Source organism: Helicoverpa zea, chromosome 9 (assembly GCF_022581195.2).
Source record: "Helicoverpa zea isolate HzStark_Cry1AcR chromosome 9, ilHelZeax1.1, whole genome shotgun sequence".
Lineage (NCBI taxonomy): Eukaryota > Metazoa > Arthropoda > Insecta > Lepidoptera > Noctuidae > Helicoverpa > Helicoverpa zea.
In genome coordinates this window covers 13,169,420-13,197,378 of record NC_061460.1, presented here as the reverse complement: position 1 = coordinate 13,197,378, position 27,959 = coordinate 13,169,420, and the positions used below count along the sequence as shown (strand labels likewise).

General features: G+C 38.8%; 2 protein-coding genes and 1 long non-coding RNA gene across 17 annotated transcripts in view; 1 reads left to right on the top strand and 2 right to left on the bottom strand.

Annotated features, from left to right (window-relative positions):
• Positions 1 to 179: 179 nt before the first annotated feature.
• Positions 180 to 27,959, bottom strand: part of LOC124633212 (epsin-2) — a 36,483-nt gene continuing 8,703 nt past the window's right edge. For 3 of the 15 annotated variants that reach the window (XM_047168378.1, XM_047168372.1, XM_047168376.1), the window contains exons 2-12: positions 10,097 to 10,186; positions 9,451 to 9,742; positions 7,977 to 8,173; positions 7,443 to 7,493; positions 6,798 to 6,991; positions 5,063 to 5,189; positions 4,412 to 4,510; positions 4,000 to 4,132; positions 3,442 to 3,650; positions 2,978 to 3,253; positions 180 to 2,901 (exon numbers count right to left, since the gene is read on the bottom strand). In XM_047168378.1, the coding sequence (XP_047024334.1) occupies positions 2,993 to 3,253; positions 3,442 to 3,650; positions 4,000 to 4,132; positions 4,412 to 4,510; positions 5,063 to 5,189; positions 6,798 to 6,991; positions 7,443 to 7,493; positions 7,977 to 8,173; positions 9,451 to 9,742; positions 10,097 to 10,186 (1,653 nt within the window). In that variant the 3' untranslated portion in view covers positions 180 to 2,901; positions 2,978 to 2,992. Of the gene's footprint in view, positions 2,902 to 2,977; positions 3,254 to 3,441; positions 3,651 to 3,999; positions 4,133 to 4,411; positions 4,511 to 5,062; positions 5,190 to 6,797; positions 6,992 to 7,442; positions 7,494 to 7,976; positions 8,174 to 8,371; positions 8,487 to 9,450; positions 9,743 to 10,096; positions 10,187 to 20,479; positions 20,556 to 21,103; positions 21,470 to 27,959 lie in introns of those variants that run through there. The other 12 variants (XM_047168374.1, XM_047168375.1, XM_047168379.1 and 9 more) reach the window with 11 other exon arrangements.
• On the top strand, positions 12,418 to 13,539 carry LOC124633216. Its single transcript, XR_006984710.1, has 3 exons — positions 12,418 to 13,085; positions 13,212 to 13,325; positions 13,416 to 13,539. It is a non-coding gene; the product is annotated as an uncharacterized LOC124633216 (long non-coding RNA).
• LOC124633214 lies at positions 16,525 to 18,020 on the bottom strand. Its single transcript, XM_047168385.1, has one exon. It carries the CDS (start codon positions 17,620 to 17,622, stop codon positions 16,549 to 16,551), a length of 1,074 nt encoding a protein of 357 aa, XP_047024341.1. The 5' UTR covers positions 17,623 to 18,020; the 3' UTR covers positions 16,525 to 16,548.

The following is a 27,959-nucleotide window of genomic DNA, read 5'->3' as shown; positions in this document are numbered from 1 at the left end:
TATCGACGCCAACCACCTTTCTACTCGACGGCAGCAAAATATGAGAGCGCTCACTTTTTAGAAGGCCACCACCTCTTAAAAAGTTCAAGTTTGGCTTATATAATAATTATTCCAAGAGAACTTTGGTGCGCATGAATACTATTTAAAATTGAGACAGTTAAGAGGAAATGAAAAACATGTTTGTATTGAAAAACTTATATATTTTAATTAAATAGTTACATTAATCTTTACAGTTTCTCCCTAGCTAGTGACACGTTGAATTAGCATCGATGCATTTAATGGTCAGGAAATAATATTAAAAATAATAATTTATCTAAATAACTGATAAACAATAACCACATCAACCTGCTAGATATAAGTGACAAAAAAAAACAAACGCTCATGTGTTGCCAGCGCAGAAAACCCATGGAAAAAATGTATATTTTCTTAACTGTGAATTTTAAAGTATTATTGTTATTTAAATAAATGCGATTTTTATCTGGCAAGTGGTGGATTTCCGTCACGAATAACAACACACTGAGCGTGTAAACTAACCGTACATCATTTATCTAATACGTTGAATACTACAATAATGAGGATAGCAAATTATTACAAACATGTTGACAGTACACGCAGTGCATTCATATAAACTTTAATCTTTTGTATGTACCAAATGCAAAGTTAATGACAAAGCTGCCGCTTGTGCCAAATGAACTCAATCTGAATTGAGGTTCAAAAAAATTTCAAATCACTACATCTCAATGTAGCAAAGTAGACAATAAACAAGCTGTGACATGTTTCTCAACGCAATTGAATATATCAAAGTAATAAAAAACACAAGGTCAGTGTTTAGCTCCCAATCGAATTGGTATAGTTAATTTATTGCTTATAAATATACATATAAGTTGGTGTTTGTGAAAGCAGTCAAGAGATATTTTGAATGAAGTCAAATTGTAAAAAATGCGTAGTCAAATAATTTTATATGACAAATAAGTATTTTTATTTCAATCAGAAGAAATGGTATTAGTATACACTTAATCCCCTATGAAGGGACGAGACTCCAAGAGCATACTCTTGAAGTGTTGTGACTTTAGATAATCTAAAACAAGGTGGACACACAGCATTGATCATGGGTGTAACTGGGATTTTCAGGGGTTTTATCATCTAGGAAGTCAGAAATAATTAATTATTTATGTTCGTAATTTGGACAAAGTTATAATACTAGATGACTTAATTAGTAGGATGTCCAGGCTTTCCGATACAGCTTCTCAAATAATTATCCTGAAGAACTCCCATTCCGGTCCCCTTATTTTAATGACTAAGTAAGTAATGTTACGAGAAGCTAGCAAGTCGTACCCCCATGACCGTAAATACAAGTATTATGGGGAGAAGAGAAATGGAGGGCGACAATACAATTACTGTAATACAAAACTTTACTAAGGCACGAATAACAACTTGTCACCTTAGTCGTCGCGACAATCACTCTCTTGTTGCACAGAATTCATGCGATCACACGCTTAATGCATTTGATGTTTTTCTAAAATCTCCTCTTTACAACCTAGTAAGGATTACTTATCTATGGATATAGCTAGTTTTGCATTAATTCTGTGCAACAGAGATGCTTACCAAAACCCTTAACACCCGAATTAGTTTGGGGCCGAGCAGTGACGATAGCTAGCCTTAGATTTTTCATCTCCTTGATTATATACCGTGAGTCATTTCTCGTGCATCGTCACTGTTCACGATACATGTGTATTCGAGAACGTTTCGTCGCGTGATGTGCGCCGGCCCCAACACTTTAGTTAGACTATTGACGCTATCACTAAGCTACGTTCTATATCTCCTGTGTGTTTATATGTGCAGTGTACTCCTTACAGTCTAGTCTACGAGTGATTTAATTCATCTGAATATAAGTAGTAGATACTATGTAAAGTGTTCATTATATTGCTTTATCTATTAATTGTTACTTCATGACACAACTCCCACAGATTTTTACTCTTAGTACGAAAACACAATAATTTTATTAAACTATATTTTATTCAATTGGAATCTGTACAATATCGAAATATTAGTCGGACATTTGTACAATATAAAATTACGAATAATTTTCTATAGTTTACATCTATCGACATCGGCACACACAAACACACAGAATCGTCAGCTACATATAAACACGACAGCTCACAGCATTATCCAGTCTATTAATAAAACATTTCATTTTACATAATGTATACTGCGTCTGTAGTTATTGGGTATGGACATATCGACACAAAAGATAATCTTATCTTTTGCAAAAGAAAGCACAATCATGACGTATTTTTTTTTCTAATACAAATTTTATTCAATATATTATATATTTTTTTTAAATAGCGTCATTCATTTATACATTTTTATTTTAAACAAATGTTTTGTATTTTTTTTTGTCAACAGTATAGTTTTCATTATGTCGACACCCGATCTACCTACCACCTTATTGACTCCACAAAATAAACAAAGTCACATGATTATACCACACACCGTTTGCGTAAATTAATTATTACAACAAATACAATTAATATACATACATTATATTGGTAATCAAAATTGGTGATTTTATTTTATAGGACGTATAAAAAATCAAAAATACTAATTCCATAGAAGCACAGACTGAGGAATAATGTATTGTTCGACAGATGCGACGGCGCGGTGACGTCATTGTGATCACTCGCGAGCGTACAGTTACGATTTGGTCAAGTACACGTAGTCGTGATAGTAGAACAGTTTGTGTGGGCGAGCGGCGGCCCGCTCGGCGGCCGCGGCCGAGCCGAGCCCGGCACCGGCCGAGCCGAGCCCGGCACCGGCCCTGCCCGGCCCGGCCCCGGGGCGCGAGTACGGCGTCGGCCGGCTGCCGCGCTCCCGCCATGCCCCGCGTTACCTTGAACCCTGGAACGAAAATATTTCATGAAAATCGTGTTGTCAGTAAAGTGTAAATAATAAATAAGTATGAAGTGTTATGTACCTGTGTGGTGGTTAGCTAGGAGAGGAAGGGGTTGGGTGTGTGCCGCGCATGTGGAGGTGACCACGGCGAGTTGGAGCGCGGCGCGGGCACGGGCGCCCACGGGTCCGCCGGCGCGGGCGCCAGTGGGGCCGCCGGCATGAGCGGCGCGGGCGCCAGCGGCGCGAGGGGGGCGAGGGGGGCGGGGGCGGGGGCGCCGAAGGCTGGAGACGGGGCGCCAAAGTTTAGGCCCGTGAGGCCCATTTGTTGCTGTTTCAACTCGTTCATAGTGAGTCGTGCCTGAATAGTGCGAAAGAGTAATTAGACACATTTTTTACTTTACATTTATCACTTAAAACCAAACATAAAAGCTGAATTCTTAATATGGTTAGTTAGTACCATAGAACATCTTCATTTATGATTCTAATAGTCTATCTACAACTATCCTCAAGATCTTATTCCCGTTGCAAAAACACAATCCTACTCACAGGCTGTGGCTGCGCGAACATGGCCTGCGTCCTGGGCGGCGGCTCCGCGGCGAAGGGGTTGGGCTGCGGCGGGTCGGCGGGCGGCGCCTGCAGCAGGCGGTCGAGGTTCACGAGCGACGAGTTCTCGCCCAGGAAAGCCGACGGAGACTTCTTGATCGCGCCCAAGTTGTTTGATACAGGAGACGCTGGCAGCGGGGTTAGGTTATCACCTGAAGAAGCGTTATTAATTAGTTGACATTTATTTTTTATCTATATTAATATTATAAAGAGGAAAACTTGGATAAACTCAAAAACTACAAGATTTAAAAAATCTTTCACCATTAGAAAGCTATATTATCTGCGAGTAACATAGGCTATATTTTATCCTGGTAAGGGCAGTAGTTCCCACGGACCGTGGGTGAAACCGAGTGAAAATGACTTCGTAATTTACAGTGCTACTTGCGTGTGGTATTATTAGCTATTTGGTATTGCTTATTTATTTTACTTGACCCTATTTTAACCCCAACATAGCTTGGAAAATATTAAGTAGATGATGATAAACTATATAGTATAACGTACTAAGCGCAGTGAGGTCGAAGGGGTCAGGCTCGGGGTTGTTGTTGTGGTTGGTGCGCGGCCGCTGCGACAGCGCGTCGAACTGCTCCAGCTCCGACGATGATGGTGATGACAGCACTGAGATCGGAGACTTCCCCTGCAAACAATATATATATTAGATAAGAAACATCATGCTTATAAACATAAAAAAATATATATGACATAGTTTTAAAACTCTTGTCGAGTGCCAACGCTGGAACACTAGCTTTTATTTAAAAAAAAAAACTGCGCCCACACCAGTTTACCGTTTTAGAGCTACTGTGGCCCAAGCTGTGCGATCAAACTGAGAACACCCTTCTTTTCGCATCATGATTATTATCAATGTATAGTGCCGACAATCTATTGTTTGCCCCAGTAACAAGCTAGCAAGACCTACATGTCCGACGGGAGCCCATGGGTCTGGCGGCGCGGCGGCGGGAGCCCACGGGTCCTTCGCCGGGCTGCCTACTGCTGACCACGCGTCTGATGATGTCTCCTGTAAACACGAACACTTATAAACTAACTTAAAAACATTTAAGGGTCCAAATTATATTGACACACATAGCCTACAAAGTTCACAATTAATACATTTATTTTAAGACAAATTCACTGTTGCATAACAAAAATATTTTCATCATATAGCATTACATATAGTTCTAGCGAAATACTTCTTCCACACAAAAATCTTACCATCGACTCGGCAAATATGCCGAATTCCAACTGCATAGACGGATAGAATAGAGCACAATTGATTATGAGTGCACGTTTAAATTCAGTCACAATAACACAAAGAATGGAAACATTTCAGTGAAAATAAACCTTTTCGTTTTGCCTTTCTTCTTGTTTTATAGAGTAACAATCGTATCCAAGATAAAGAAAACAAACAACATACAAGTAAGAATTCTTTACCAATTGTAAATGGCGGCTCAGGTTTTCGCCTAAATGACAAAAAAATTTTTTTTCAAAGGCTCGATTACATAACCTTGAAAGTTAACTACGAGCCGTCATTAACTTTAGTGCCAACTATATTATAAGTTTCAATACTTACTGGTCTCGGCTGTGCCCAGGGTTCGGGCGCGGGCGGACTGGCCAGGTTCACGTCGAGTAGATCCAGCAAGTGGGACTGCTGACCTGATGCCTGACTCTTGCTCTGGGTAGGTGGTAGGTCATCCGTCCTGAGGGTCAAATGGTGAATGGTGAACTTTTGCGTTAGAACAATGTAATGGCGTCCTGAACTAGCTTGACGTTTCTTAAGCACCTGTAATAGATCTATATGAAATAAAAACATTTGACTTTGAAGGCAAGACACCTATTGTCAAATGGACATCAGAGATGGTTAAAAAAAGATTTTCTGGCTCAAAAGTCGGTAAAATTTTTGGCTTTGAAATATTTTGTATAAGGAAACTAGTTTTAGTACAACACTAAATATGTTATACACCCATCCGTGGACATTACTTAAATGTAATATGACGAAGAATTAAGAACCAAAAGACAGTACCTTTTTTGGACGTTGGTTAAAAACGAAAACAAATCTATACTACTATTATGCTTTCATAATAATTTTGTACTTTTCGTACAACTACAACGCCAACCCATCTACATTATTCAAATTCAAATTCAAATCTTTATTTGCGTTCCATATGTAATACAGGTGGTATTTTTATAAAGTTTAAACAATATATTGGAAACAATATGGACCCGGTAGGGCACAGCATAAAGAGGTAGGAGAGGTTTGCAGTACTTATTTATTACCTAGTTTAGTTTTATTAAATCTATACTTATTACTAAAAACAAAACTGAAATATATTAATATGTTATATTCTTATCTTATTGTGTGTGTGTGTGTGTGTGTGTGTGTGTTTGTTGTGTATGTGTGTGTGCGTGAGAGTGCTTGTAAAGTAGTTTGTATTGGTGTTTATTATTTTTTTATTGACTTATCGTCCATGTACTCTTTTATTGTGTAGTAGCATTTAGAGTGTAAAAATGTCTTTAATTTACTTATAAACATAGTCGTTTTCGTTTCATCTTTGATCGTTTTAGGTAAGTTGTTATATATTTTTATTGACATTATTAGCGGACCGGAAGAATGTATTTTAAGGTGGGATGTAGAATGATTATGGTGTCATAGCCCTACTTACGAATACTGTACAACAAGTGAGTCGGGACTGACTGTGGCGGCGAGGCAGTCGCAGCAGCTCGGCAGCCAGCCGGCGCAAGTCGGAGCCCGGCGCTTGTAAGTGTGCAGGTGCAGGGCTTCCTCGCGGAGGTAGGCTTTTAATCTGGTTGGGAGGGAGGGATGGAATGTGGGTAGGAGTCTTTGGGTCTTGGGGTTTATGGGATTATTTCCATTAGGAAAGGAGTATTGGGCTTTCAATGTCTAGTACCAGCTCTCGCCTGCTTACCGCCGATCCGTTTTTTAATGGCGATCATGAGTCCATGTATCATACTCACGGAAAAGAAAGAACGAGTGGAAGTGCCAATGAGCTGTTGCGCCCAACACCATTTTCTGCGCTGAATCGAAACATTCACGCAACTGCAGCTCAGTGACGTAAAAACAACTTTATCTAAATTACATAGTTACTTATTTTTATAAACGACAATTAGGCGTTTATATACTTTTAATTTCTGTTTGGAAATGTAGGATATAATTTGGCGAGTCTGGTTCTCGTACATGTATAAGGCCATTTACATTCGTTCTTTCTCTTCCGAGATTTCTGATCACAATTGCCCATGTAATGTTGTTATATTCAGCCAGCCTTAAACACTAGGCACTAGCTACTCACTGGAAGTCCTGCTGGCTCTGGCTGATGGCGAGCTGGAGCCGCACGTCGTCGGAGCGGCGGCGCCTCTCCTCGCGCTCCGCCTCCTCGCGCGACATGGCCAGCGCCAGCTGCAGCTGCAGCTCCTCCTCCCCGGCCGTCAGCGGCCGCGCGAGCTCCGCGTCCCGCCCTGACCACTCCGCTGAATCACCGCTTAGCTGGAAGTTAAAAAATCACCCTTAATTATCTTCACCAGACCGCATAACAAAGTGGTCATCTCCCAAGCCTTTCCCAACGTTGTTGGGGTAGCTTAAAGTCTAAGCTACCCCTAAACTGGTCTAATTTAGCAAAGACAACACACTTTGCTAAATTCAAAAATAGAGGGTCTACTCTGAACTCAACTGAACGAAATGCGATAGTTTTGCAAGCTGGTTTATTGTCAGCCAGTAGGCTTTTTTGACTAATTATTCCAAGTTTCTTATTTACATGTTTTATTTAACAGTTTCACACACAGAATACAGACAAGATGAAAAATAGAACGGTCCAAAATGAGTGGCGATTACTATCCAACCTTTTTAATTGTTCAAAAATGGTTTCCGATATGCCGTTAAGATAGAGTAAACCTGTCCATATAGATAAAAGTACTAGTTGATGTTAGTAAGTGCTCACCGCAGGGTAGGTGGGGCTGGATTGTGTGTCTAACGCGCCGTCGCTGCCGAACTGCAAGGGGACACAACACGGGGTTACGAGTAGAACAACAGAAAGTTAACACAGCCAGGCGCAGAACGGGACTAGTGCAATGATAACATATAAATGATTCGAATATGAGTGAAATGACGTGATGTGAGCGAAGTGGGCAGGATCAATCTCGCAAAACCCATTCATTTAATAATAATAGAATAATAGAAATGTAAAAGCATGTATGAACTGTAAATGATTAATGAATGTGATCACTTGCGATAGGAGGCCACGCGAGGGCCCTGCAATAACCATATTTTTGCTCGCTCTCTGGGAGCATCATAAAGAGTAGATGATAGGACCCTGCCCACAACTATTTGAGACCAGATTCCACAACTAGTAAACTTTTATACTGAAAACACATAAATGAGAATGAAATAGTGAAGGAAAGTTTAGAAACACCAATTAGATGAAAACACAAACAACACTAAAGCCCAAAGACCATATAGTGTAAGGTTAGTTTACTTCGGTGACTAGGGCGCCACTAACCGCGGGGTACGAGGGGCTGCTCGGCGTGTCTAGGGCTCCGTCGCTGCCGAACGCGCTGGCACTCTGCGCGAACCTCTGCTTGGCCTTTAGAGCCCGAGCACGCTCGTTCTTTAACCTCTCGTCGTCTTTTAGAAGGTTTACTAGAGCTTTCGCCTTTTCGCGGACGTTGAGACCTGAAAATAAATGTATAATAGATTATAGCGAAGATCCTTGAGGCATTTTTGAATAGGGGGCGTATTTATCATTATCATTATTATATGGGTGAATATAAATTGAAGTTCATTGACATGGTTTAAAAAGGTTTGCAATTCCTTTCGCATTGTGATGATGATGATAAACATATTGCTCGCTATCATTCCTCTTTTACTCACTTTTGAACAATTTTTCACTGGTAACAGTTCCCACTTTGTGAATAAAATAATTGTTAACGTGGCCACACTCACTATCAAACTGAACAACTAAATTTAACATGAAACATCCCACTACGGTGCATCTGTTACAGGGTTTGTCAACACATGGGATTATTCCAAATGAAATACAATATTCGATTTATGTGAGTCACATAAAATATGGGCTGGCGTGTAAAAAGCTCATTAGTCCACAATATTCTGCTATCGATGCGCTAATTTGGGCTTATGGCTAATTTATACCAATCAATAAGTTAATAACCCAATACAACGATTCAGCCATAGAAGTATTCACCATAAAAATACATTTTAGAAGACCCGGTCAGGATCTACATTTAGCTAAAATTCTGATTTTTAATGCAAAAAATTGCAGACTCAAATCATTGTCCTTTCTTCGACAAAACTGCAAGAAACAAGTGTCGCAACAATCGCCACGACACAACAAAATTAATTAAAATTCTTCCTAAACTAAGGTTGGCAATCCCTGTCCATATCGGTCCCACAGATAACGCAACGCCTACCATCCTGCATACGATTAGCATTTCGCTCATGATTAGCAATTAGTCTGACTGTTACTGTCGATGAGTTTCGTAAGTGTACATGTGTGATTAGCACTAGCTAAATGCTTCAAGGCTGTTTAAACGGGGTCCTAGTGGGCACTGATTTGGTAGTACAAGGCAATTGAGCAAAAATCTTTGCACCATTTACCAGGATATTGATTACAAAGTATTAAAAACCGTAATAGAATAAATATTTAACGAATTTTACGAGTATTATCAGGATCTAACGTCAACGAGAACAATGCTATACTTATTCACGGATATTCTAAATTATATGTAGTACTACAGATTACATTATAGTTAATATGCCGATACGATATTCGAACTTATAGCCATACATGTGCAGTTTACGAGTAAATGTCGATTACAATATCCCTCATCGCAAAGCTATGGATAAATCGGTTATATGTAGAAACCCACAGAAAGTGCGTTGATAAAAGATCTTGTTCTATATGTATAAAAATACTTATAATGTAGACTCACCCTGATCTTTCCCCTCCTCCATATACTGAAAGTCTTTTAGCGTATGTATAGCGAAGATATTCTCTTTGCATTGCATCGCCACCTTCTCGCTACCGGTCTTGATTAGATACTCCATGAGGACCAGCGCCTTGTAGACATGTCTCCAGTTCTTGCCGTGGTCGTTGAGGCGCTTCCAGATCATCTGCATGATCTCTGTGAAGGCCATCACGTTGTACGTGAGGTCGGCGATCTCCGCCATCAGCGTGCTGGAAGGGCCCCATGGATCGTTCGATGTCGCCTCGCGCACTTTTACCTGGAGCCAAAATTAGATATTTAATACCAAAGGGTACTTTTTCACTTTACATCTCAATGTGAATAACAACGTAAGAATGTTTTGCGTCTGTTTACATCAAAATAATTTGTTAGGAATGCCAAATTGCCGCGATAGAATGCTCTTGTTCTATTATAGCTCTTTGTGGCTTTTGTCTTCTAAGCCCAATCCTCCGGGCGATATTTTGTGCCTTATAGATTGTTTCTTAAAGACCAGTTGAAAAACAGAAAACAGCGTCATTTAAAATATCTTCAGATGAATTGAATTCATTTGCAATAGCCACACATAAACTGCGGCTATTCAACTTTTTTATACTTTACAAATACAATACTATACCTGGGCATCGGAATAGTTGTGCGCGAGGTTTTTAATATTTCTCCTTAAGCCTGCCACGTTTACTTGCATTTCGTCCCGGCCGCGGGGCATCTGAAACACAAACATCATTCATTAGTCACTGCCCAAATGCACTCCTCTAAACATCTATTGCAAGCACTAACACAAAATAAATAAATAAACATAACCTCTTACTACGCTATAATGAATGGAGACGAATTGAATTTTCGACATTTTTATTTGAATCAATAATAAACAACTTTATCTCTGGTAGGTATATTTGAGGAACTATAATTGTTTTAGATATCGCCTGAGACTGTCCTAAATCTGTTGTGTACATTATGTTGAACTCATAAACAAAGAGGTTCGTTATCTCGAGATTATGGCAATATTCTTACGTGTTTATCGTGAAAAATATTTGCGACACTGATAACATTGTTCGCGAAAGTAATTTCGTAAACAATAAGTATTGTTAACAATACATCAATCATTGTAAGTTTTTATAATCCTTCTATGAATAGTTTTTTTTTTATCTAGTACCCATAATTAAACCAAGAATGTCAAACTGCATACTGGCTGGCAGACAAAAACGAAGACAAAATGAAGATTTGAAAATAGAACGTTGCCAACCAAGAAGTTCGAAATAGACCCACGTTATGTTGCAAAAGAGGTTTGCATCTAAAGCAAAATCGTATTCAATGCAATTTTCCGTTTACATTGATCATTTATTTATACATAGGTGCATAGATAGAAGTCTGCAATTGGTAGCAATCGTTAAAGAACATCGGATTCAATAGTGGAATAAATTGTTACTTATTGAATCGCCTGGTTATTGGTCCTTTGAACCGCAGCTGAGTAATAAACATCAAAGACCTATATTTTTTCCTTCCTTTGATTGGGAAATACGACGTAATCTCCATGGTTGTTAATTTGAATATTCATATTCGATGATGATTTATATTTAGAATGTACATAACAAAAAAATAATCAACTTTTTAGGTTTAGGTTTTAAAAGCAAGCTTTTCGTTAAAAACTACAAAATTAACAAATGCATATTTTATCAGCAGATTAAAACTACAACAATAATTCATGATATCCTTATCAACTCTCAATGCAGTTAACTTCATTAAATGCACATATTATGTGTTATTAAATCCCAGTAAAAGGAAATAAATATTATTTTTGTCACTTAATTTAAGGAAAAAAATTATAGTAACGTCAAATAACCCAGGCTGTATGACGACAAGTTATATGAATTTAAATGACGTAGTTTTCGCCGAATTTTCATCACACATACAATACAATTTAATTAAAAACAGCGCTGTTATAAATAGAAAATAAATGACTATATGTACTATGTTATTTTTTGTTCTGGCTCGTACGCTCAGAAACATCTTTGGTAAATTCCTGCAAAACATCTGCCCTTACATTTCCGATATAAGGCACATTTTTAATATTATTTACTCCACAAAATTTTCTGACATCTGCTATTCTTGTTACTTCTCAATTAGTATAATTGATTAGAACTATGTTAGATAAACTATTAAACATTCTTGAGCGATATTTCTTACTTAGCATTGACGTATTTAAATTAATGTTTAAATATGACGCTATTGAGTATTCTCAGTAATTATAAATGTTATAATTAAGTAGGTATCATTAGATACGCTTTCAATCACATTTATTCAGAGACGGCCAAATAACTGTTTGTCAGTGACTTCAAATCTAACCTTATTAAATTAAAACTAGTTTGTATACCATCCAAGAATATCATCAACATTAGATTTAAAAGGTAAGCGATATCAGCTTCAATCAGCGAAAACATATTTGCGTACATAACCGACACATGTATGTTTTCTATATGTACACACACATACGGACAGTGACACGGCAGCCACGTCTAATTGACTTCAAACTATTTACAGGCGCCCACTAATTGGATAGAAACCAGCGTGACACCAACTATTTCAGACAGACATATGTATAAGTACGCATAACTAGTCTTCTATCATATCTTTTGTAGACTGTAGTAAACAAATTAAGATTAAAAGTAGCCTATCTGCATGTCTAGCTAACCCAAACCTTATTACGTGCAAAATTCAATCGCAATCGCAATCGCTTAAGTAAGCCCTTTGTGGAAGCATAATAAAGACCCATATTCGCATTTAAAATCTTTGTAAGGTTTATATGAAAGTTTTACTGAAATGAATTTTGATCTATAGGCATCAAAAGTACTCAGGTCAAAATACGAGCGAAACTCGGGGACAGAGCCAGTGGTATGATAGTCTGATAGTACTAATGGATATTGAAAGAAAGAAGAAAGAAAATCCATTTATTTCGAACACACGAATGACGCAAGAAACAAATAAATAAATATGGCACAAAACAAACAATACAGTGAACGCGTCACTCGTGCGTGAAAGGGACAGCGCTCAGCATAAATGCTGTGTCTCGCGCACGCAGGCACGAGACAACAGCGCTGGTTTTCAGCGCTGACCCACCTCGCGTCCTAGCCGGAACTACAAAACTTTAACGCTGTTTCGGCATAAATACAGTAAATAAATAAATACATATATATATAAGTAATGTAAATTTAAACAGTTACAAGAACGATGTAAACTAAACAGAAGAACACAAACTAAAAACAAAATATAACACAATATGAGAATATCAGACATAGGACATAGACAAAAAAAGAGCGAAAAATTAAAATAGTCGACCAATGAGCGTCTCGAACCATAGACAGCGCGGTAAGTGTCATGTGTCAAAGATCAGGTTAACCCGGCCAATTACATGTGAGATATGTTATTATGCAATATTATGTGTATCAAGTGATGTAAATAGTGTAATATGTGTTATTGTGTTGTATAATTGTGAGTGGATATGAATATACTATTAGTGTGGTGTGGGACGACCAAATTATAGGAATCCGGTAGCATAGAGGATGACCATGCGGAGCAGTGTGTGTAATGCGTTTCAAGGACAATCCGAGGTAACTAAAAATAGAAATAATTCGAAATAGCGAGAAGCAATGTCAAAAAAAAAAAAAATAATGAAAATAAAAATTGATAAAATAAAGTAATGTAGAATTGAAATTAAATTAAAGAAATTATTACAGGTCCAGAAATGACAATGCTTCGTATGTATATGAAGTGAAGCAGACAGGAGGCAGCAAAACCGCACCACTACATTGCCGGGGATCCCAGCAAGGGCTTTGGGCCATAGCTCTGAGGTATGCAGCTAAATTCCTTAATTATAGGGATAATTGTGCTTGTAATAATTTGTTTTTTAGTTGGGATTTAAATGTTTTAATTGTTTTCAGGCCCCTTAAAGGTGGTGGGAGGTCGTTCCAGCAGTGTGTGGCTGCAAATTTGAAGCTGCCCCTGAAAGCTGCAGTTTTGTGAGAAGGAACCTTCAGCGGAGCAACTATGGAGCGAAGACCATGTCCGTAACATGTTTCCTTCCATATGAGTTTTTCATATAGATAGTGTGGCTTGTGGGTTGAAGTGATACCAAACATTAGGCTAGCAAGATGTAGTTTACGCCTGGCAGCCATTTTTAGCATTTTAATTTCGTTGGTGTATGGTGTAACATGGTGTCTGCGAGGGACTTTAATGCAGAATCTGACACAGGCATTCTGAACCCGCTGTATCAACCTATCTGTCCTAGCAAGCAGACAAGGCCCATATACAGTATCACAGTAATTTAGCTTAGATAGGACTAGAGTGTCAACAAGTTGTTTCCTAAGAGGTAGGCTAAGAAAATTACGGATACCATATAGTACCTTCAGTCTGTAGAAACAGTTTCTAACTGTATTATTTATGTGAGCCTCGAAGTGCAGCTCCGGATCCAAGATTAGGCCCAGACTACATGCTTGTTCTACCCGTTCAATTTTTTCCCCATTAATGACTATCTCAGGCTTGGCAGTTAATATATTGGTGACCTGTTTTTTTGTTCCTAGCACCATGAACTTGGACTTAAGGGGGTTAAGCAGCAAACAATTCCCCTCCGACCAAGTCACTATCCGCTGCAGATCCTCATTTATCCTTTGAACTGCAGCTACCACATTATCCCTCTTGCAGGATGTATACAGCTGAATATCATCTGCATACATGTGATATCTGCAGCTCATAAGGGATTTGGCTACATCAGCGCTATAGAGGATGTACAATAATGGGCCCAATATCGAACCCTGTGGAACTCCCCTAGTCACCGGGAGTGGAAGGGATGAGATGGTAGTACCGTCCTCTTTGTTGATTTGCACGAGCTGGGACCTGTCCGTGAGATAGCTACTAAACCAGTCCACCGCAGCACCATCAAAACCATAGTAAGTTAACTTGGACAGCAGTAGACTGGTATTAATAGCGTCAAAAACACGTGAAAAGTCCAGCAAGACAAGGATTGACCCCTCCCCCCGGTCGCGTGCCTCCAGAATATTACCCACTACATCCATCAACGCAGTTGCAGTCCCTCTACCCTTGCGGAATCCTGACTGTAACTCGGGTAATATGTTGTTTGCCTCCAGGTATTCTATTACCTGGAGGTATACCACACGCTCTAGAATTTTAGAGAGGCAAGGCAGGATGCTTATAGGTCTAAGGTCTTTCACATTTACAGGGTCACTTATTTTGGGAATAGGGCAAACAATAGCACGTCTCCAAAGGCTGGGGAATGTATGAGTTTCTATGGACTTGTTGATGATATCAGTGATGACTTGCAGGGTGTTTGGCAGTGTGAGTGTCAACATGTCCAGACTGATACCATCAACACCCAGAGCTCTTGACCCCAGTCTCTTGATTATCCCCAAAACAGTCTCCGGATTGGTACCAGAAAGGGAGAACCTGGCTGGACTATACCTACGCGAGTTAAAGTAGTTGTTCAATGAGATATTGTCGCTACAATTCCCTGGTACAGTCAAGAATGCCGCATTTATACTATCCGGATTATCAAAATGACTTGGCAGCCGCTTATCTTTATGGTCAGGAAGAACATCTGATTTTAAATTCTGCCATAATAGTTTGGGATCTTTACTTAGCTCATTGATGTTTTTTGTAAAATATGCGGTCTTTTCCCTCACTAAAGCGGCTGCTGACTCATGCTTTAGATCCAGATAGTACTGCCTGTGGTTTGGGAGCTTTGTTTCGCGACTTCTCTGTCTAGCTTCATCTCGAAGCTTGAACATTAGACGAATGTTGTCGGTAATCCACGGTGTAGGCCGCTTATAATAGGTCTTTGTCTTCATAGGGGCATGGAGATCGAAAAGTTGAGTTATGTAGGAGTTAAATGTTTGAACCATAGCATCAACGTCATCCAAGGTTCCAATATCAGACCATGGTATCGCGTTCAGGTCTTGCTTAAAATAATCTGGCAAGATGTCAGCGAGAGGACGAAACCTAACAATCCTTGGTTTACACTTTGGCTTCCTGAAAACTGATTCACAAGTGATAAAGGCATGATGACCAAGCTCACTGATATGGTTCACTTCGACATTTCGTATGAGAGCATCAGTGCATATAATGTCTATCAATGAGCAACTGTCGTTCACAAAATGTGTGGCTGTTGTGACAGATTGAACCAGATTAAAATTGCCGAAAAACCCATTAGCTGCCTAGTCTTTGAACTATTAGGATTTAGAAGGTTGACGTTTAAGTCACCTAATAATATGACATTGTCATATGGGCCTAAGGCGCTAATACTGGCAGTTATGGCACCGAGGAATATTTCCAGGTCCTGCCAGGGCGGGCGGTACGCGGTCCCTACAAGAAGCCTGTTTTTGTTAACTGTGAGGCCCAGCCAGAGTTGCTCAACAGTCGAGTGCTCAGGATGAGCCTTGACTCTTGCGTTTACACCATTTCTTATATAAAAAGCCACACCCCCGCCACGCCCTCCTCGTACAGAAACAGGTCGTGGTATATGTTTGAATTTGTACCCGGGGATACTAGGAGCGCGGTCCTCTTCCCCACTGCGTAACCATGTCTCATTGATAGCCATGATGTCCACAGAGTGGTTACCCATGGCGATCAAGAACTCGTCCTGTTTAGTCCCCAGAGATCCCGCATTAAATAGACCAAACTTAATGTATTTACTGGGAGCCATAGATACTATTAGGTGCAAGCATTACATGTGTGAGAGTGTAGGCATAGTACCAGCCTATAAAGTAGTGTGTCAATGTAGAGTGTATGTTTATATGTGAAATATATATAATTTGAAAGTGGTTGGGGTTAAAAGAATATATGATATGTATATAATTAGAATTAGGTGTAAATGTAAATTGTACATATGATGTAAATAAATAATTTTTAGCAGATAAGTGATGAGACATTTGTGTTGAGTAAATTTCGCGTGCGTGCAGTCTATGGTTGAGGACGGTGCAAAAAAGGTCATAACAATCATTTTGCCAGTTTAAATTTAAACAAATAATTACTCGAAGGTAGATTTTACTTAAGCTAGGCTGTTTAATTTTCAGAGCCGAAGACTCGGGATAAGTCCCCCTCCGTGCGGATCCTCTGCGCCTTGTCCCCCGGCGCCTTCCTGACGAGGATGCGGCCCTGCTTGGTCCAGACAAACTTCCAGCCAAGAGCGCTGGCCGCTTCCCGTGCTTGACGAAATAACAAGCGGTTAACTTTAGTCAACCGCTCGTTTAAGAAGAACCTCTGCGCCGGCCCGGGCATGCCGAGATCCGCCGTAGTTGCGCCTCGTCGCACTCGCGCGCTCGCCATAAGCTGGTCACGCAAGTCTCGGCGAGCAAGGCGCACGACTATCGGCCGCGGGCGTGATATGGTTGGTCCCGCTGAGTTCGTCGCGTTGAGCTGCCTGCCACCTACACGCTCTGCACTGACGATATCTCGATCTTCCAGGCTGATCCCTAACTTGTGACCTAAGGCTTTGATTAAATGGGTAGGGTTTTCCGCTTGTTCCTCCGGCAAGTTGGACACCTCTATATCATTAGCAAGTAGCTCCTGATCCCTATCATTGAGCTCTCGCCTCAGCTCTTCCACTATTACGCCTACGTTGTCGGAGTTCGTGGGCCTCGAAGTAGCACGCTGTTCAAGTGCGTCTACCCTGGCCTCTAGACCGTCGACGCGCGCGCTGCAGCAGTTCAGGGTGGACTTAAGCTCCGACATTTCCACCTCCATTTCTCTCCTAAACACCTGTATCTCCGCACGAACCGCTCTCAGCTCGTGAAGGATTACGTGCAGGTCATTGCTAGGTACAGGTGACAACTCACGAATGGTGGTGGTGGCGGCATTGAGCGACGTTGCGTTTATGCTTGGTGAGCTGGAGTCCAGGATCGAAATTCCAGCGACATCGCTTGGAGAACTATGTGTGAGGCCTCTGACAGGGGTATCGTTTCTGTTGTCCCTAACAATGTTTTTCTTACACTCGAGACATCGCCAAGTGGGAGGAACGGAGGCTTTTGCAGTGAATCCTCCACATACTCTACAGTAGAGAACCTTACATTTCCCACACCTAGCGCCATCTACCGACGAGGTGTAACGAGAGCAACCTCCACATTTGATACCCGGCATCGTTGGTGACTGTGACAGTTCAAGTATCACAAGTGGTTCCGGTCCGACTCACTAGATGGCGATATTGGTGATCCACTAGACAGATCAGTGAGCAGCTTGTCACCACGAGACAGATGGCGCTGCAGTTAGTGATGGGCGATTGCACTTTATTATAGTCTGTGGCAACGATGTCAAAACTCACGTCCAGCAAACCAAAATTAATTATTTTGGCGGGTAACCGTATAACTTTGTACCAAAAACCGTATTTTAATTTGTTGATTTTCAGCCCAAGGCCGCACTATTTCACTCTCACTACAAACTATGTATTGCTGACTGACACAATGTTAACAATAAAAAAGTTTTGATGCACTATGACTTTTAATTCAATTTATAATAGGGAATCGTCCTGCAAATGACTTAGCCGAAACAGCTGTCAGCTGTCAGCTGACAAACGTTATTGCTAATAAACGTGGCCATTCGTAATGAAACTGCTTTGATCGCAAGGAATGAATGCTATCAGCTTCTGCTTGATATGTGATTGATGCTCGATAAGCAACTGTCATTTGATGGATTTTGTTCATTATTGACTTTTTCCTGTCGTCATTTACTGTTGGATGTCAATCATTTGCTGTACTACCACATTCTGTATACCTCTTATTTTCCATACTTACAAATTTTTGTCGAAACGCAAATTAAATTGCAATTAAATATTCTCAAGAGTCATTAAACGTTTTATTCAAAGGAACACGCGAGATTTTATTCCGCCTTTATCCCGAGAGCGTCATAGCTTGGCAAGGACTCTGGTCCTTGTTCCCGAATTCATTGTTTCTTGGTGTCAAAGGACCAACACTGGTCTTTATTCGCTACAATGGCTGTTATTTTGGACTGGCTCGTAAACATGTGACGCTTTGGTACAATATATTTTTATCTCCGGCGATTGACCCGAAGCACAAAGACGTTTCAGTTGATGTTTGCTTTGAAGATTTGTTTGAATTAGCGAGATAATTTCATGATAACTCTATTAGGAGCATTTACGTCCTCACACTCCACAAAATCAAATAATAAAATCTAAATTAGCTGTATGGATCAATTGATGCAGATCTTCCATGTCGCACTATGTTGACAGGTACAAAAATCAGAACATTACAACAGGTATTACTTTAATAACAACGTACTTACAATGTCAGTGACTTGACCATGTATGATAATGATTACGATAAGAGTCACAATGATAACAAATATTTGATAGGTCGATAACACATGTTTGTATGTTGATTACTACAAGGGGACACAAAGACCGGAAAAATATAAAATACTTTATAAATAAAACCCCCAAAGAATATTTCTGAGATTCTAATCACGATGACTAAATTCAGTTTCCTTATTACTAGGAAAATAATCATTTATCTGACTGCACTGTGCGGTTTACTTGCGACATTAATCAATAGACGCTTATCTTGTGATAACACACTGAATCAGCTATTTAGGCACAAGTTATGTTGTTATATTATAGTTCGGCCATTCAGAGAATGCGTTCCTGACACGTCGCGATTGAACTGACGACGTAACTTTGCAATGGCGTTGCAGTTACGATAAAAATATTTTTGCTGGTTGTTTACCGTTTTAACAATTGAGGAGCATTAAAACAACATTATTATATCAATAATCAATGAATGTTATTACGTCGTCAGTTCAATCGCGACGTGTCAGGAACGCATTCTCTGAATGGCCGAACTATAGTCATCAACCAACTTCTGATAATTCTAACGTTGTTTATAGTTTTAGTACAGGATATTACGAAATAGTTTTTTTAAAGAAAATTAGTAGTATTTTTTCTAACAGTAACGGCGAAAATTAAAATAGCTGTTGTCTTTGCCTACATTATGTTGGATTCGTCAAAAAGTTGTATGATGACAATAGGCAGCTGTTTTGTTGCATTTCCAATAGTTCTGCTAGCAAGTCAGTTTACCCGACTCTGTACCCCTGAACATTAACCGTCTTCTATTGTGAAAAAGTTGAAAATCTATTCGAGAAAATTTGTCAGATTCAGGAAGGTTGATGTGCCGTCGTCTGTAAGTCAAAGGAAGGAAGTCCTAGTCAAATTCTTTATATAAAGCAGACCTTGACACACGCCCGGAAAACCGACGTGATGTACCTACAAACAAGATTATATTTATGTCGAACGTGAGTAATTTACATTGTATGTACATTCGCGTGGAACCCGACCGTTTACGTAATTAACATAATTATAATATATCAGTTTTCCTTTGATACACCTCCAATTTTGGTGACTGATACAGTAAATTCCACCTCTCATTACTCTCTAGGAACATTGTTTGAAATATCGCACACAATAACAGTACCTATGTACCTAAGGATCAAAATAAAAGGATCACTAATGCTACAAAAATGAGCAACGATATATTACAAAACTCCATAGCAACTATGGAATGTGAAAACAAAACGATGTCAAGTCAAAATGAGGCGTATCCGGTCAATCATTGTCATGACATGAGACCCGGGGTAAATAATGGCCAAAATATTCGTGAATTATTATCAAAACAAGCGTGGCAAAACAATTGAATGTTAGTTTTGAAAACATAGCGTCACCTCTTCGTCGATTTGATTATCGAACGAAGAAGCAGCGTATAGAAAAATGTCACCCACAGATTCGGGAAAGGTCATCAAAATATCTGATATCAGATGTCATGTCAACTTTTATGATTGGTAGACCAAATTAACGAATCAATCATAAAACTTTACATGAAAACTGAAGTCAAAGGAAAATTGATGACGCTTTCAGAAACTTCGGTTAAAAAACATAGCAAGCAAAAAAGAAAAAGAAAACGCTAGTAATTGTCATTGGTCTAAAACTTACTTTGGTGTGCAATAGTGTTGTATTTTGTTTTAATTTTAGACAAAAACAGCCAAGTTTGCGTGGTTAGTCGCCTCGTCTGCAGACAATAAATACATAAAGATATACATACAACTTATTATGTTAGTACATGCTTTTATCGATAAACAAATATTGCCAAAAAGTGTGTGCATCTCTAACTGCATTTTGATCTTACATACATGTTTTTTTATAAATATTATATCTCAATTATTGTAAACGTTTTCTTTGATGCAGATTTCATAAACACAATACAATTGATAGTTTAAATATTTTTAACAAAGAACTGTGAAATTGCAGTTGTTGCTCTACATAAGAATACTTTAAGTGTAATTAATTAATTTATCTTATAGAATACAGACAGTATAATCTAACTACCGAATATTATCTATCTACAAATCTAAATTATTCAAATGCATCATGCTAAAAGAGAAGAAATAATGTTCTCAGTACAAAATCGTTTAACGAATCAATACAACTAATTTCTGCATTTGATTCTCAATGTATTTCATTGCTTATTCATCAGCTGAACATAAATAGCTTACTTCATAAGGTCTCTACGTTATAGGCAATAAATGCAAGGATCATTATGCAAAACCAAGTACCCACCGTGGTAGTTAAATATCACTATAAAATGGCACTTCAGCAAACAACATCAGATCAATACACTATACTAAAAACACTATATTGCACATTCAAACTTATTGCACTAATATTTTTATTTATAAAGCGTTTTAGATACTCAAACTACACACACAAGCTGTCACTTACTTCTAATTTAATTTTTAAGTTACTGAACAACATATCTACGCTACGTCTTGTCTGATAGCACTATCACTTGTAATGTGACTAATTGGGGCGCACTATAGGTAGGTATAGCTACTTCAGAGAGTAATAACGACAGACTATGGTATAAGAGAAGACGCGCAGTACGCGTCACGCGGCGAACACGGCTGGGTATTGTCTAGGCAAGCTCCGCTGCGCCCGTTAGAGCAGCCACACATGACTCAACATATTGTGAACATTACGAGGAAAAATCGCGTTAACGTACACACAACTTGTGTTTGTGTCTGGATTTAGGGGACGATGCGTCCTTGCCAATGACATTCGGAACTGTTTGATTAATGACTGAAACATCCAAGTAAATCCCAAGAATTCAGCATCAATTGAAACGTTCGGGGAAATGTTGTTACCTAGGCGACTTACGTCACTTGTTAACTGTTCTAATTCGGAACATAAATACAAAAACAAACTCTCGATTACACAAAAACAGGCAACTTTGACTAACTCCTAATCAAATAGCACTCTTATTTGTGTCATCACAATGCGTCAAACTTGTGAGATTACGATAAGATAGTAATGTCAACAGCAGTAGTAACGTGCGTGTTGGTTCGTGTGTGGGGACACTTACAAAGAGGGTATGTTGAGTAACAAGGTGGGAGGAAGCACTACGCGCCGGCTAAAACTCGGCCTAGCTATATGAAATGTTATGTGATGTATCGAGAAGACTGTGAAATATATTCCTTTATATGTACGTACACTAATGAAACGATTATTTTACGCTGATTCATGATAGCATACTTGCATCGGATACGATTTAAAACTGTTAGCATTTGTGTTATGGTGTTGTGCAATTTTTGGGAAAATAAACATAACCATTTACGTCATGTTAAATTGGTTGTTTATATCAATATTATCCTACCTATGGACATGCTATTGTCATTTCAGATATCCCTAGTCTGATGAACAGTTCAAATGATGTAAGCAAAGGATTTGGCAATGAGACGCTAACTCAAGCCTTTGAAAACTTGGTACGGATCAAAGGACCAAATTATAGAAATGAAGCTGATGAATTCAACTAGAATACAGTTCATAGTTCAGTTTATTTGTCTGCAACAGTTTTGTGTAAGCATGCAACTATTTTCGATACACTGTTTGAACATAAAGACAATGACTGTTTACAGGCACACTTTCAGACGCTGACGTCAGCCGTCATGCGTTATCAGATAGTGGCTTGTAAAGAGCATTTTGTTGTTGCAAGAACGTTCTAGATGCAGGTGCTAGCAGTACTAAGTAATTAGATTACACGGCTTAGTCTGAAAATCAGATCAAACACACCCTTGACTTGAGTGGTATGGCACCGTTTAATGTCAGTAAACTGCCATATCGTTTGCCCTACAAAATTATTAGCAGAACCGAAATAGTTTCGTGCAAGGAATCTCCTGAATGTACTTAAATTAATGGGTCGTCTTTTCAAAATTATAGTCACTGCTTCAGTATTTAACACGAGGGAGTTCGAATACAAACGATGGAATATTTCACAATTGGCAATACAATACGAAGCCTTACAACTGCTAAACATTGAACAATAAGTCCAGTTTGGAGGACGAAAAAACGAATTACTTATTAAAGTACTTATCTCGGTTGACCGAAGTCACAGTCAACGTGAGGAGGCAATTTGTTGGCTAATATTACCTGACCCTTTAAATTAAAATCGGCAAACTGGTATCTAATATTTGCTAACTAAGAGTCTGGTTTCATCAAAAGCCTTTGGGATGATTTCAGCAATAAATAACAGGGGCCCGATTCTCCTAAGTTAATAATGTCAAAATCGAATAGAAATCTAATCGCAATATGATCGCAATAGCAGTTTTAACCATATCGGGCATTCTGCTACTAATAAAAGACCAATCGTATTCGATTGACATTTGATTGGTGTGCGATTGGTCTGCTATTTTGGTAATTTTGGTCTATACGGTAGTTTGCTGTCCAATCATTTTGCAATCGTAAATCATTTGCAGACAAAATGATTCATTATTGAATGACAGAAAAGGATAAAAACGTTTATTTCAAAGAAAAAATAGCGAAATGCCACATACGCTTGAATCGTAATCGAGTCGGAATCGGATCTCAGTCGAATCGAGTCGAACGTGAATCGTATGTCGCTTAAGTAAAATTAGGAGAATCGCACCCCAGGCCTATCTAATAAGGAACCATGAAAATCGATCCATACGAAAATATGAATAAAATTCGCTCTGCACGATCCTAACTGTATTTTGGACCACACCAATAGTACTCCCACCAAGTTCTCCAGTAACTCTTATGTCTGATAGTAACAAGGTCGACTATTGCATGTTTTTGGTAGCAACAGCTGTATAGATTGTAATGATAGTGTACGGTTGGCCGTGGAGTGAGCCGTTCATTGAACTTATGATTTAGCTACAGTTTAGATTTGCATGTGTGATTTACAATGGCTTGCTCTGTTTCAATGCGTTTCGGGAAGTGAGGATTTGACGATGATTTCTTTAAACTTTGTTTGAAATTAACGGTTTCTGCTGCCGGATTTCCTTCACCATCTATTTCTATGTTTAGCACTTTATTACTCTCAAAAACTAAGTGCACATACTCCTTTATCATTACATCCTTTTATGTAATTGTCAAAGGAAGTACTCAAGTAGTAGATAGACTTAAAATACCAGTTCCTCTGAAGACAGAGGAAGCTAACGTGTCACGTGCTGCAACCATTGGCTGACTAACAAATGTATTATTGATGGTATACGATCAATTAATATACGACCAACCGAGCCAAGAACGTGGCTTTAATTTGTCACGAATTGGATTAAAAGAAGCCGTTATATCCTACAAACAGGTCTATAAAAGATGGCTGACAACTAATAACTGTAGAAGACCTATAAGAGCGAGAATTTAATAAATATTTATCAGTTTAAATCAGCTGTAGCGAAGAAAACAAACCACAAATAAAATACTCCATTTGACCATTTACCGTTAAGTATACATTTGCATAAACTTGACTGAATTTTAGAAAAACCGAATACTAAAGTATTAGCCAAAAATGTGACCGGAATGACAAGTTGACAGCCGTCAAAGTGACGTAATGGTGACGATGCCGTACGGACAAAATAGATCGGCAGAAGTTCTAAAAAGCTACGCGGATGAGAGGAACAATAGAATTTATGGTGTACATTAGATATGATCTGCAGCCCAAACATATAACTCCTTAAATGTCGGGACCTTTTCTCATCGACAAATATTCAAAACAAATTCCACTTCACATGGGTGTGCATGCAGATGGTCATCCATCACTCAGAACAACGGATTTTTGTGTCCTTAATGCAGCTTCTAGGAATATCTCAGAAATCTGCATTCCACATTAACTAACAATAGTAGCGATATGTATAATTCGGCGTGAATGTATTCCGTGACCTTGTTATCGCGTTTGCCAATGGAACTTCTATGTTTATTTGTGCTTTACAGGTGGGACACTCTTGCGCATTGTCGAGGTCACTGACCGCCACATCCTATCGGCGCGGGATATTGTTTCCGACATTGAATATGAATGATTCGTATGTGTTATCTTAATTTTCCGTCTTTCATATTTTACAACATTTCATGTAAGTTCTGAGTAGGAAAAACAGTTTATTTGAATTGCAATAAAATTATATTGGTTTAGCGCAGATGGCAATGATCTGATTTTGAAAATATCCGGTAAACATTTACGATGTGGGGTTTGCAGTCATTAAAATTGTTTTTATATAAAAATGAAGTAATTTTTTCAGCTTAGTTAGAAATGTTTTTCAGAAATTCAATAGTTTTAACGAGTTTGTTGATGCTGATGAGACAGCAAACTTCCTTGGCGTGATTCACTAATTGCTTGAAAATATTTGTTTTTATCAAAACACTTCCCAAAAGTTTCGTTGTTAGCATGTTTACGAAAACATGTTATTACTATTAGAGTTCTGTGAAAAGGAAACCATTAATGTGTTTGGTGTTTATCATCCCACGCTAGGAAACAGCTGATTGCAATGTTGCTGAACGAATGCTGGTCACAAGGTCATGTAAATATTTAAGTGATAACTATTACCCTACTTTTTTAAAGTACATGTTAAAAAATCTGAACATTTTGAAGATTACATTTCTTCATATGAGAGGTACCCAATGATGGTCCAATTTTAGCCATTATTTATTCGACTAACCAATAAAACATTAGGACACATAACTAGCACTGTATCCACTAGCATGGATACTGCTTTATGGAGATAGTGGTTTACCCACTAATTCACACAGCTTGTTTTCTTTCCAAGATTAACATCCGTGGAATATTTGCATTAGATTTTACATATTTTCGCGGTTACATCACCAAGTGGCTGCTAAATTAATTCACTTTCACGAAGTTCTACTGGTACAACACTGTAAATTACTTGTTCAATCTAGATAATGTTAACATCACTATCTAACCTTGTGATCCTAAGGCGGTAGCTTTAAAAATGTTGTCTCTTCTGGTAAGAATATTTTTTGGTCCTTTTGTGGAGCGAAGGGCCAAAATGAATAACAACAAATACTATATAATTATTAACTTGATAACTTTTTCATCAGAGGCGAATAAGTCTCAAATTGTTAGCCTGTCGATTATTATTGACACAGAAATACCTAAACATTTTAAAACAGTGCAAAGTTAAACGGTTAAGTTATGAGAGGGTTTTTTATATGGGATCCCCGACCATGACTGTTTGGACTGAATCTCGGACACGAACACCATGAGTCATACATAATTCTTTGAAAAATGTATGAATCCTATCGATTACGTCGGTGGAGAAGACGGATATTACTACCTGTAATGACATGGTAGATTTTTTAATCAAAACATCAGCATATTACCAAACAAATTGGATTTACGTAGAAGGAAATGTTCAACAAGAAAGTTAACTGCTCACTTTAGTGAATCAAGTAGACATACCTACTGCTATTAACTTCACATGTCATTTATTATGCAGTCGAATACCCCATAAAATGGCCATAAACCTTCACAGAACACGACTAGCCCTAAAATGGTTCATCTTATAGTGCCTCCACCACAATACCCTGAAAGTTTAATGTTGATGACGTCACAGTCCTCGCACGGCCATCTTTTTTGGCACAATGTCGGTATAGGCCACAATTATTGTGAATCAGGTCGCATGGGGTTGGTCAGTGGCCAAGGGTGTCAAGATTAAGGGCAACTATGTGGAAAAAGAACTGGTTCATTACATAAGATACTACAGGAAATGAGCAGATAGGTGCATAACACTGGACATGACGAATCAAGTCACTGCCTTATTGGAGGCACAAGTTGGACATGTTAAGCTGAAGACTATTAGCTGTCATTCTAGCCAGACCAATAAAAACTATTTCGCGGAAATCCAAGGCCTTCTTATGTCCAACAGTAAAACTATTGGCGGCAGACAACACAGTTATGTCTGTTCCATGAAACTGATCATAAATGAACCAGAGTCAGCTGGTACGCTTACACAATTATACTGATTGTCTAGTGATGCAACATTCAGAAATTAACATAAAAAACGCGCGTCTGATAGATAATGGAATATCGATCTTTGGTATAAAGACCGTGCATTCACTAATGAACTTCATAAAGGTGACGAAAGCATCAATAAAAACACCATTAATAATGGGTTCCCCATCAAACCCCTACGATAACTTCAGTCTATAAATAGCGTCGATTGCCCCCAGATCGATACAGCACGTAAAAGCATACATAAGCAGCAAGGCAAGGTCTATGGTGTAGAAGTCGACCTTGGCCGAAGCGTCTTATGGCTACCAATAAACGTAGCGTTTGAATTATTACCAAACACTTTTTATTTCTACCATTTTGGACACCAAGACCATGTCCAGCCCACCAATGAGCACGATGAAATAAGACAAATTACCGACTGAAAAAACCAGCCAATAAAATAAAAAAAACTGTCTTCAAAGAGTAGGTCAGCAAGATTGAACAAAAAATACTACTTCGACAGACCGGTTAGCAGTTTAACGGTTTCAGAAATATAGACTAGTCTAGCAGAATGCCAGTAAAAAATATATACAGAAGCTGACGAATCTGTAAAACTGTACACATGATTCTATCCACTTACGTTTCAGAGACACCATAACAGATAGGATAGTTGATTCTACAGTTACAATATTCTACTAAGGTATGTTATAATGGTTAGAAGCATATTGAACAAGGCCTGCATTGCTGTGTTGTTAACCAGTCGGCCTTGTTTGTCATGCAACCTATGTTATTGTATTGATGCTAATAGTGTGTGGAATACCACATTGAAGACCCTAACAGGGTCAGATGGGACGAGTATTGTTTTGACTTGTCGACAGAAGAAATCGAACTACATAATCCAATTCCTATTTCTCTGTGACTATGCTGTGCTAACCATCTAGGAAGTCAAAGGGCTCAAAGGTATTTGAGCAAAGTTATCCATCTTAGACTTGCTATGTTCTAAGCGATATGCATTCGCAATTCGTCATGGGAAGTAACTTGTAACATGTCCGCTAGATATTTATAGTGAATGCGTGGATTTCCTCACGACATTCGCGTTCCGTTTGAACCTCGTGACGAATCACTGGCATGTCCGAAGATTGGATTGTTTGAAAACACATACTGCGTACCGCTGTCCAC